We start from the raw sequence: 12,976 nt of genomic DNA, 5'->3' as shown, positions 1-12,976 counted from the left end.
ACAGTGCTCTCAGACTCTTCTCCTTTTTCAGTCCTGCCCTGGTTAGCCACAATTATTATTACACATTACTGTGCGGCACTGCGGGCTACCTGAGATCTGTGTGAATTAGAGCCTTTCATTGCGCATGTTCTGGCCCTGACAACAGGTGAAGGTTGGGTGCCCCACACTGCAACGCTGCTGCCCTGCAGAGTTGCGTGCCTTGGGGCCCACGGTCCGTGTCGACTGCCCCCTTTTCTTCTCCTCGAGCTTAAGCGCCATCACCACTACCAAGATGGGCAAACCAAGAACAGATAAACAGCAGCCAAAAACCAAAGAAGCACAGGGCCCACCACCTGGCGCTCAGTGCTTGGAGCAGTCGTTTGAAGGACAGAGTCGAGGATGTAGAATCGACACTAGCCTCTGTTAAACCGTCAGTGTCCTCATCAGTGGCCCAAATCAAAACAATGTAGGAAGAGGTGGAGTATCTCGGGAATCGTATTGACGACCAGGAGGGCAGATCGCGCAGGAATAACGTGCGCCTGGTGGGACTACCGGAACGCATAGAGGGACAAAGTATGAAAATGTACCTGAAACCTGGTTCTCCTCCAAGGCAAGCACTCCAAGTTCTTCTCTGTGGAACGTGTCCATAGAGTCCCAGGGGACCCCCACCCCTGCCTGGGCAACCCCCCAGACCAGTGGTAACGCACCTCTTCAATAACCGCAACAGGGACCATATCCTACAGGTTACGAGAGCTCGGGCCCATGGGTAATAGAGAACGCTGAAGTGCACATTTATCCAGACAATAAGTTATCAGTGCAACGCCATAGATCGTCCTTCATAGAAGTTAAACGTTGTCTTCGGGACCACGAAATAAAGTATGCCTTACAATATCCTGCCTCTCTGTGCATACAATATAAAGGCACTGTGGGCTTTTGTCATTCTCCTGAGGACACCTGGAGCTGGCTAGAACAAAATGGCGTGGCGTCGGCTCCAAAATGTGCATCGTACCCCCGCCAACAATGGAAGAAGACCACACATCTGAACATCGCAGACCGGGCCAAGGGCAGCGCCACAGCAAAGCCCAAGCAGCAAAGGAGAGAGAACACGCTCTCAAGCAAGCTGAGAAACATGGAACCCATACCTCTCCTCTTCACTTAGACTCCGAGGTGGAGGTGGATGTGGCGCCGGAGGAGGAGAACACTTTCTCGAACTCGCAGCAACAAATGATGCTGGGCGATGGCCCTACCGTGACAAAACAAACTTCAGATGAACTGGGTTAATTGAACACACCTTCGGGATTCGCCAGGAACATACTATATGGACTGGCGGAACGCTTTCTGCAGGTGGAAAGAACTCGCTGGCATGAGGTATCTGCAAACACCGATCAGCTCCCCATGAACACTCTACTATGGCGACCAAGGAGAATAAGGCAATTGGGGGCGAGATATACCATGCCTCACACACGATAAGTGACTGTCATAGACTTGTCTTGAGTTTTGTGATCTTGTAATTTCTTTATCTTTGGTTAATATGTTTGCATATAAATGCACATGGCCCTTTGCCCGTTGGCAATTAGGCTTGGGGTTGTGGGTTTGATTTATCATCCGTCTTGGGGTGCCAGTCCATAGCATACGACCACATATTGTGCTAAGAAACAGTAATGTCCTTTACACGCTATCTAAATTCATGCTGTACAAGGGGAGGGGGTGTTTGCATTCTCACGTTTACTGGTATAAATGCAGGGGAATAATTATCTATTGCTAATTTGGAAGGTGCGCGGACTGGCTGGCTGCGTCAAGCGACACAAGGTTTACCAGTTCTTGCACAGGCATAAAATAGCGATAGCCTTACTACAAGACTCCTCTTACGCAGCAAACACTAAATTCGCTTAGCAAGCTATGGAAGGGCACAGTAATTGGACAACTTTTTCTGGCTATGCCTGAGGTACTCGATCTGGGTAGCTCCATGAACTCCACTACAGATACTGCACACGTGCATCGATTGCCTTGATTGCACTCTCGACGGCCGCCCACTATCGCTGATCTCACTCTATGCGCCTAATTCAGGGCAATCCACTTTTTTACAGACATTAATCCCAACAATTTTAGAGATCCGACTGCACCTGCCTACTGGGGAGGAGACTTCAACGGCGTTCCAGATTTAGATCTGGACCGATCCTGTCCTCCCCTCCTTGGGGCACAGGCTATTGGGCTCGCACACCACATGTCTACCTGGGCCACCCAGATGGGACTGACTGACAGCTGGTGCGCTAAGCACCTTGCGGACTGAACATATTCCCACTGCTGCACGCTCCATGACCTGTACACGCAAATAGATGCTATTTATTGCACAGAAGCGGTTCTGACACATGTGACACATGATGAATACTTAGTCGTGCACTATCAGACCATAGCCCTCTACAAATTCAATTAACGTGGGGCGCACCTAGACCCAACATACCAACCTGGCGCCTCCACCTTGAAGCACTCCACGACCCGTCCTTGCGCACCACCATATCTCAATTCATAACATCATATTTTCAAACCAACGAGAGGACAGCCACACACACAGGCATAGAATGGGATGCCCTTAAGGTTGTCCTGCGGGGACAAGTCATTTAGGCCATTTATGGCTCCCTTATGCCTCTCAACAGTTAACTAGAAGCCGAAATACAACATTGCGAATACAAAGCCCTCACGGATCTGTATGTCATACCCCTACTAACTAAAGCCAAACTAACATATAAGAAAACACAGGACAAGCTATGCGCCCTGGACTACAAGCAGCACTCGGGTAGGCGTCACACAGAGGGCAACAAGGCAGGCAAGACACTTGCATGGCTGCTGAAGAGTAACCGTACACAACCACCCATCACCGCAATATACGCCTCAGAAGGCAATTTAGTAAACACTCAGGAGCAAATAAATGACTCCTTCTATGATTATTACACAATACTTTATAAGGCTCTAGAACCAGGCGACCCTCAAATGATGCAAACCTTCCTAGAACAAGCGGCTCTCGGTCAGGTAACACAGGTCCAATACACAGAGCTGGAGGCCCCACTCACGAAGGCCAAAATCTCTGCAACGATTACACAACTAGCCTGGGGTAAAACCCCCGGAATGGACAGATGGCCCACAGAATCCTACACCATATACTCTACACAGTGACCCCCGGTTGCTAACCATCTACAAAGAATCATTCGATAGGGGCTTACCGCCTCCTTCTCTCCACTAGGCTATATTAGTGGTTCTCCCACAGCTCGGTAGAGACCCTCTCTATATGAGCTCATACTGCCCGCTATCTTTACTAACCTCGGGCTACTAAATCCTAGGCAAGCTGCTAGCCAACAGGCTACTGGAAGCTGTCTAACTGTTGGTTCACATGGACCAAAATAGGTTCATCCCTGAAATAAGCACAGGGCTCAATCTCCATCGCTTATTTAAACTGCTAGAATGGGCCCAAACGTCACCCGAGCAACATTGGATAGCTGCCTTAGATTTGAAAAGGCATATGACAGACACCTTGGGTTGGGATTACCTCTGGCAGTGCTGAAAATATTCGGCATAGGTCCCAAGTTTTTGTGTTGGGTGAAAATACTGTACACCAGCCCATGTGCCTGGGTGAAGACAGGTCGCATTGTTTCTCTGCCCTTTGATATCGAGCAGGGCACCAGGCAGGGATGCCCGCTATCACCAATCCTTTTTGCCCTGGCCATGGAGGCTCTGGCATGCGCACTCCATGGGCGTGTCCTACACTGGGGCATATGGGTACACGCATAGTGACACATAGTCCCCTCTATGCGGATGATACACTAATTTATCTCCGCAACCAGGCCGAGGCCCTCTGTGGTCTAATAGATCTACTGGATGCCCACACTCGGTTATCAGGCTTCAAAATAAACTGGACTAAGTCCATCTTGTTCCCAATGTCACCCATGCCAGCGGAGCAGAAACAACAGCAACCTCATGCCCCACTCATTAGCACATATGATTCATTCAAGTACCTGGGAGTTCAGGTCTATCACTCCTCATCTGATTTGATAGACAGTAATTTGGGTAGAGCAATCACTAGCGACAGGGCCTCACTCCCATTCTTGATCAATCTTCCACTGTCCCCTATGGGCCGGATAGCCATCTCTAAAATGCTTCTTCTTCCTAGGCTTCTGTACTTTTTCACTGTTCTCCCTTATAGACTGCCTCAGAAAATATTCAGGAACCTGCAGTCCTTACTCGTGTCCTTGATATGGGGCTGTTCCAGGGCAAGAGTGACACTCTCGAAGCTTCACCTCCCTATCTCAGAGGGTGGATTGGGAGCGGCCAACTATGAGTTATACTAGGCAGCCATGCCGCTTCAGTGGCCCATTGGCTGGCTTGTGAAAAAGAATCTGTCTGAGCTGGACATTAGGGCTCAGCCCTGCTTGAGTGGCTCTCAGACTCTGCGACGCCGCTAAAGTGGAGGGATGGATGCATCCTAATGTTGAAGGCTTGTGACGCCTGGACAAAATATGTGGTACCCAGGCATCTCCCCCCACCATATGTTCCTGACCTCCCCTCGAGATGTTGCCGGGAACATATATTCTCCTAAGGCGACCTGAATCGGCTGAGTGGCAGGCAGCGGCCTAACAACGTGGGATACCTGTTCACTGATTCCACCCTAAGCGACTTTGACACTTTGGACGACTACAGTGTATTACCAGGAACATTCCTCCTCTATGCTACACTAACGCAACAGGCAACACACACCTAGGGGGACATTAGTACCGAACCCACAACCTCCGGAGCCCTACAGACATTTCTGAATATACGATACGGGTAGGCAAGCTATCATAGGCATCTATAATTCCCTTAGAACAGACACAGCCCCATCACTAGTCCTGCTGCGTGAGTTGTGGACTACAGCACTATCCACCGAAATTACAGACAAATAGTGGACGCAATGCGTGTGGAATCCCAAGATAATCTCAATAAACGCCAGATTCAAAATCACCCAATTCAATTATTTACAGCACACATACCTAACCCCACATAGGTTGGCACATATGTATCTGACATCAGCAGGTACATGTCCCAGTTGCCACAACTCGGATGCCAACTTTCTACACATGGTCTGGACATGCCCTCATATCATGATATACTGGGGTAATATCTCAGACATGTTAAGGGCAGCAACAGGTACTCCAATCCAAGCCCAGGGCACGCACTACCTGCTCGACATCACAAAGCATAACGCATGTAGCAAGAACCTCAACACATTTCTAGACCTAGCGCTGGTCCTACCCAAGCACACACTTGCTATGGACTGGAAATCCTCAACGGGCCCCATTACCAGGTCCTGGTTGTTGGCCTGTTGCCGGGCCTTTGTGACCGAACATGAGACACTGGCTTCCCAGGCTCCACGACCTGAGTCCTGGACACAACCAGTAGATTGGCAACATTATTTAACCAACATAGAATCTAGGCTCAGTGAAACACATGCTAACCCATAGCAATTCAATGGCACTCCGCATACTCACTCAGGTGCGTTCTTAAGAGAGGCGCTAACCTCAACACACACGCACATAGAACCCGGATCCAGATGGCACACATTCCCAACTAGGCTCAGCCACATCTAGATACTGCATGGTAACCAAACCGGGTTCTCCCCCTCTCACTGTTGTACAGAACACCAGAGCATACGCTTCGCAGATTGCGTTATTAACCAGCGGCTTATCTAGTGGTACCACATATATAGTAACAAGTATTTGCGATGCAATCGGTCTCCCCTTTGGGACCTTACATGTATTTAGCTATGCAGCACATTAGCCTGGGTGTGGAAACCTCTACTGTTCTTTAACATGGTGCAAAGTAAGCACCCAACTGCGTGGCACGCCAGGCATGGGAACACATGGAGAGAAATATTGCCTTTCAGCAGGAAATGGTATAGTCCAAAGCTCTGTTTTTAATTTAAAATCAGGGCCTTCGTGGTCATATCACTTTAAATACAAGATTTAAAAAAAATATTATTGTCTATGGGTGCTCACAGAAGACAATTTCTATGGACTGGAATCTAGAGAATGCTAAAGTGATTCTGGTATTTAAAATAGAAGGTCCATCAGCAGAAAGCATTTCTGTTATTTTAGTGCCCTCTACTGGTCTTTTTTTATGAAGACAGTTAAATAGAGGCATTTGAACAGAAAAAAGTCCCTAAGCGGAAGCAGACAAGTCCTAGGCCTGATATCCAGAGCCCACACAGTACATACACATATATGTATATACTAATGTATAAGTATATACTAAAGTATATACAAGAGGTCTTGAATGCTCGACCTAAAAATAGAACAGGCACACTAGTCATGTTGTATTATGTATACTTTTTATTAGTATGCTTTGTTGCAGATTTGAAACACAAAATATGTTGTCAAATCCTGCGATGTATCAACAATGTTATTATTATTTGACTGTAACATTATGCAAGATTGTTCATCCGCCACCAAGTGGAAACAAAAATGCAAATTGTAGTATACAAAAATCATATATCCAATTGTGTCCAATATACTGTTGTAAGTTGCTAAATCTAGCTCAGTCCAGACTGTATAAAAAACTGTTTTTAATCTCACGACACATCTCTCGGGTGCAGATTCGCCTGGAATATGGATTATCGAACCAGACGCAGGCCCGACAAAGTGTTCTGGCTAAATATTACTGGCGTATGAGGGCTGCCGAAGACAACACACTTGCCCACCACTGTTGGGAGGAGGTAGAAACACAATCAACTAACATAAATTCGATATGCCAAATTTTAAAACAAGCGCTTCAAACGCTGAATCTGGAGGAAGCCTGGCAAACACCCATATCATATCCTGTTTTAAAAAAAATCACAAACAAATCAATTACATTTTTTTCGTTTCAATCAGATAAAACCATATTTGCCTGCAAAAGTCATGCATGGTCTGTGATTCCATCCTATAAGCATATGAAACCACAACCCTATTTGCAAGAATCGTTCAGAGACCACTATAAGCGGAAATTGACCTTACTGAGATTGGGTTCATTTTCAAACAAAGCTCTCACCCCAAAATGGCTACAGACCTAGCCATCCCTGGACTGCCGCCTCCATGGCAACGGAGCAGAGTCACTACTACATCTATTATGCATCTGTCCGGCACTACATAACCTAAGGACGTTACTTTTAAGGCCAATCCTAAGCAACTCAAATCTGGACTTGCAGAGCGGCCATCATAAAATGCCTCAACGGCTCTTCACTTCAACTCTCTTGTAACACCGTAAAATTTTTGTCCCTAGCAGCACAAGAACTAGAAAAGAAAGAATCAGCATAAAACCGTGGAAGGAATGGAACCTCAAAATAAGAAGCCGGCAGTAGGGTATAAAGTAGCTGGCCTTTTGTCTATTTCAGACCTGTTTCTGTACTCCCTTTCTTCAAAGCCCCTCTCTATGACAAGCCCTAAGCACAAACATGATCTAACCAGTAAATGTTCTAGGATATGAAACTAAAGTGACTTAAGAAACCGGACAGAAAATTGTGCATAGCTGTTTTGAACTGTGCTCCCTCTCCATTTTCCATTGCTATTAACACTTTACATCGCTTTTAATGATAATCCGCTGCTTTCTGGTACCATCCCACACGAGGGTCACGATAACTAAAAATATTTAAATGTAATTTTTATCTGTATCTGAATGATGAGGTTTTCATTATGGTGGTATGTTCTACTCTTTTATGATTTTAACAGATCAAATAAAAGTATTTTATATATCTGTTGTATGTTGGTTTGACAAAAACTTTAATAAACCTATTTAAAAAAAACAAAAAACTTCAGCCTTTGTTTAAAGCCCAGCTCGGTTTTAAATTAACAACACCTCCTTGACACTGCCAGCATGTGGCAGCTTAGAACAAAAGCAGACAATGTGCAGGCGCTGCTGAATGTGTGCCAGTGTCTGAACATCACACCAGGATGAGTTCTGCATATTTCAGTGGGGCACAGCTTCTTGGCAGGGTGGACGCCATCCACCCTGTGAATATAGCGGGTAGACACAGTCTATCCACATATTCACTCTTTACCTTGAATCTTTCTGTATGCACAGTTGCACTTGAGCTTTAGCTCGTTCACTTGCACTTGTTGTAGTGCCTTTCCTATTTCGGATGCATGGCTCGTGAGACACACACGCTGAACCTCTAACACATATCCATGCGTCTTTTATGCTAGCTTGAGGGCCTATCGCTAAGGTACACACACTCACCCTTAACCTTTGTATATGTGTCTTATTTGCGGATTCCTAACCCTAGAAAGCCTAGATGCCCTAATTTCTTATTCTTGTGCTTTTAGATGCTCAAACCATTGTCTTTTCCCAACCCCGGCCCTAACTCCCAAAGAACAGGCACTCACCTGTAAATAGTGCTTTGGAATGGAGTGTGGAATTGGAAATAATATACTCCAGGAACCCATAAAAGGGAGGGTCAAGGTGTGGCAGAGGAAAGGGAGTGGAAGCACAAGGCGCGTAGCTAGAAACCCGGAGTCTGACAGTCACCGTATTCATATATTTAAACAAAAATCTTCTGCAAAGAAATTGGCAACAAGGAGCAATTTGAAAGTAAATATGTTCTAACTAATTTAGTTGACCACAAAGAGGCTGCATTTTAAATATTTTACAGGGTTAAGACACCTGCTGCAGCGATCCTCTGCCCAGTACTTTTATGGGGATTGTAATAGCAGTACAATAACTCATGTGGTCATTGCATTTCTGGTAGAGTTCTTTGTTTTGTCCAGTCACAGTTGTGACCCATAACGTAACATAGAAGGTCAATACAATTGCTGCAAAACACAATGTGTAACATGCAGATCACAGATTTGTATTTTAAGTGGATAGGTACGTTTTTTTCTCCATCTTTTGTTATTCTAAGATTGCAAAACAGGGTTCTCTTGGGAAGTAATAAAGTCTTGTTAGTGCAGACATCCCCAATCATTTCGTACCATTTTATAACCAGATTTTGTGTTTCTCTGGACCATTCACACTTATCATATAATGTCTACAAGTATGTATTATACGTGATTTCTACACCTTATAAACCTCATTGTTTATTGTAACATTTTCTGTCCATTGGTTTACACACTTATATGATTTATTGTGTCTATGTTTGATGTAAAGCGCTCCAACACCGTACACTGGGATGAATAGTGCTGTAAAAGAATGAAATACAAAAAATGGTAGGTTTAAATCACTATTAGTGTGATTACTCATACACATAGATACAACCGGCATTCATACAGTGCAAGCACATCTCTTACTTAGCGAGTTAAACAATGTGGTAAACTGGTTTCTAAGTTATAGATTTCTCTGAAGTTCTTGTGAAGTGATAACAAGTTGTACACCTTTGTTTATCCATTACATAAGATTACTGTCTAGGTGTTAGGCTCAAGATGGCTCCCAGCCAGGGTGGTACTTCAACAAAAGGGCAGATGGCCCTTAAAATCATACCTTTGTTTTGGACTCAGTTGTAAGGGAAAAGAAAGCATCCTCACCACCTCCAGGTTGATGCGCGGAATGAATGAAAAGCAGATGTGTGGTGCTGCCGAAGTGTGTCCTGGTGTTGAAAAATTACACCAGTACAAATTCAGCATATATCTCTAACAGCTACCAGAATCAGGATCCGGCAGGATCCCCCTTTTCTCCTGTACTACCTTTTAACCATGTTCCTCTGTCTCTCCCCATCTCAGAGACCTGCTGTTCTGAATAAAAGATGCTCACCCGTAACTCACAACTATTTCAGGCCCAGATACACAGCTTTGTGAGGCATTCAATGTTATGCTTTTCCCTGTCCCAGATACTTAACGCTAATCCATCTCTTTTCTTTGGTCAGAGACCTGCTGCCCAGCATGCTAGAAACTCACATTTTAACAAATGTTCATGTGTCTTTGCCTACCTCGGATACTCACCTATAACCCATTTGATTTCCCTGCTCAAGTTCCTGGTCACCGAGGACATATTCTCATCTTTGGCCCATGTTTGAGTCTTTTCCAGGATCAGATAGTTGGTCTCCTCTGGAATAAATGCTCACTTCTTACCTATGTCTATTCCTGACTTATGGTCTTCTCTCTAACCTACGCTCTTGTATATTTTTCAGTCTCCCACCCCTGGTCCTAGGAGGGACAGCTACTTACCTGCAACCCCTATCTTTTCCTTTCTCAGATTCCTCCTCCATGAGGGACAGCTACTCACATCTGAGCCCACGTTGTTGTGTTCTTTCGTGTCTCATATACTTTCCCCCCTGAGGGTCAACCACTCACCTCTATCCCATTTCTTTTCCTGGCTCAGGTACCTGGTCACCGAGGGACAGATCTTCATGCTGTACATCTTCACCTTCTTTGCCATGATGGCCCTCATCATGCGCCAGAAGCAGAAAGGCCTGGTTTTGGACAGCAATGGACTCTTCCTTCTTTACTCCTTCAGCAGTGCCCTGGTCCTCATCGGCATCTGGGTCGTCTGGCTCTGGAATGACCGTGTCCTGCGGAAAAAATACCCTGGTGTGATCTACATCCCAGAACCTTGGGCCTTCTATACTTTGCACATCAGCAACCTTCATTGATCCCAGGCCCAATTTACTTTCCTTTGGGGCCCCTTGTTGGGCTATGAACATTTTTCAGAAGAGATGCTACGTGCCCCTGACTGCTCCCATGCACAGAGGCGAGGACACATGTTTCAAAAACTATCATCAGACAAAGGGTTTGTTATATTCAACTGAGGGGGTGGACAAAAGAAAGGTTCTCGCTTGTCGGTATGGGGGGGCCTAATATCAGCTCCGCTGACTCAGAGATGTCATGCACTGCTATTTTTCTACTCTTAAAAACTGGAATTGAACCCTGGCTGCTGTATGATTAGAGTGTGGCTTAGAACAAGGGGCTTCGAAATCGTACGTTTGTATTGCTTTGAAATTGATCCTGGCTTGGGCATTCCGCTGGCATCATCTATTTCATAAGGACTGTCACCCACTCATTCATATTGGCAGCGATTCACATGCTACCACTAAGCAATTTTGTAGCCTTTTTTCATTTAAATTTTCTTAAGGTGTCTATCTGCAATAATGGCCATAAGGTACAGTGTTATTTTTGCAAATAATAGCCAGCTTCGCTAGTCTTGAGGGCTTTGACTAGAGCATTAACAGCTCCATAAATGGTAACCAGCCAATACATCTGAAGGGCTGTTAGATACATCCTCATTTCAGACTTAAATTTCCTGAAAGACTGCAAGGGCTTGGGAAGATCCATGGAGGTCTTAGTTTGCTCAGCGTGCTTTTGTCTTGGTTCAGATATGGTAGAATGCTAATTTCAAATACGTTGATGGAGAGGTCTCTTTCCTACTGGGGATAAATCTGCTTTGGTAAATTCATAGGCACTTTATGGAATCCTAAATTAGGACAAGTTGGGATATCCTTAATCCATGCAGATGCTCTGTCCGAGCTCATGGGTACTCCTAACCCTGTACTGTCCAAACTGTTTAGAACCACAACCCAATTTTTAGAATAACACACTTTTGTGACCCACGTTGCTTTAATGGACATGAAGCACATGCTTTTAATATACCTAAAGCTTTGTGTGTAAGCACACTGTCATTTACAAACAGCACATTTTCCATTGAAATGACCACTACATTTGCACAGACATACAGTTTTACTGATAAAACTGTATTGTACACAAATGATGAGCGTTGATCAGGTTTCAGTGAATATTTAGCATTTATGCATCACCAATGAAAGTGTCTGCATTTGTTTTGATCCTATTAAAAATCTTTGTTTCCATCACACTTCAGAATGACAAAGAATATTTGCTTCATTTTTGCTTTCCTAACTGCTGGATGTGTACAATTGATTTGCAGATATGTTCATTTTGATGTGTGTTACAGACAAATGACATCCTTCAGCCTTTCCTTTTACACTCCCTGTACCACAGCAAGATTGTCACATAATTCACATTTACTTTTCTTTTGCTGGCTGCAAAGTGAGAGGAGTTTGTTAACACCAGTGCTCATGTTAAAAAAAGTGACAATTTGTTAGCAGACCTAGCCTGAAATGTCACATCTGTCTTTTAAGTGCAGCAAATGTGAAAAGGTAAATATAGACTTTAAGCCATCTTTATGCACTGTTTGGACTATTGCGACCCACCAAAATTTGGCTGATAGGCCGCGACTCACTGTTTGGGAAACACTGTTCTAGACCAACTTCCAGATGACAAACCATTCTATGCTAAAGGGAGCTAATGCTGTTACACCTATCAATGCACTATCAAATAAAAGAACATAGAGCTGAAGGCCAAGCAGAGTCTTCATCACTGCAGCAGGGTGGGCAATGGAAAGACTAGCTGGGCCTGGCAGAACTTATCTACATATCCCTGCGTGCTCTGCGTCGCACACCAGCCTTGTCTGTGTGATGATGAACACTTGCATCTTTCCTTTGCCTTTTCCTGCCTGGTTTGGTGTGCTCCTTTTTTGGGATAGAAAATGTTATCTAAGTTTGTGTGCCTATTTTTGTGTGCCTTGTTTATTATAAATAAGTACAAAGGTGAATAAAGGATCTTATTAACTGATGTCTTGTGTATTATCCAGTTAACTGATTATCATCCTTCATGTAGTGTGTGTCTCCTTCTGTCCTTGCACACAATACCACTGCAGCCCCTTAGGTTTGCATTCAGTGACCAGACTGCCTAAGTATTTATTTAGGGAAACTGACCCACTGTCCCTGGACTGATACTCTTCCATTTGCCAGAGCTCTGCCTACTAAGTGACACATTTCTCTGGTGACATTAACACAACGTGGACTATTGCTCAGACCTCCACAGAGTAGTGGTTCCGTCATAAATGTTTTTCATGTGTTATAGCAGACTGTCTTGGAGGGACTTGTGGCCGCTTCCAAATGTGCAATCAGCTATCATATGACAGCGTGTTTCCTATAGTGCAAAATGTTGCTATTGCCTTTATTGATACATTCTCATCTCTTCTATTTCATGCA

At 44.7% G+C, this 12,976-nt stretch overlaps 1 protein-coding gene across 1 annotated transcript in view; it reads left to right on the top strand.

The window, feature by feature from the left end:
• Positions 1-12,554, top strand: part of CLN6 (CLN6 transmembrane ER protein) — an 83,792-nt gene extending 71,238 nt beyond the window's left edge. The window contains exon 7 of the mRNA XM_086958014.1: positions 10,291-12,554. Within this exon, the coding sequence (XP_086814140.1) occupies positions 10,291-10,561 (271 nt within the window). The 3' untranslated portion in view covers positions 10,562-12,554. The remainder of the gene's footprint in view (positions 1-10,290) is intronic.
• Positions 12,555-12,976: the final 422 nt, after the last annotated feature.

The sequence above is a fragment of the Lissotriton vulgaris genome, chromosome 2_1, assembly GCF_964263255.1.
Source record: "Lissotriton vulgaris chromosome 2_1, aLisVul1.2, whole genome shotgun sequence".
NCBI classification, from domain to species: domain Eukaryota; kingdom Metazoa; phylum Chordata; class Amphibia; order Caudata; family Salamandridae; genus Lissotriton; species Lissotriton vulgaris.
Note: the sequence above shows the minus strand (reverse complement) of the source record. Positions and strands in the feature narration are given on the sequence as shown.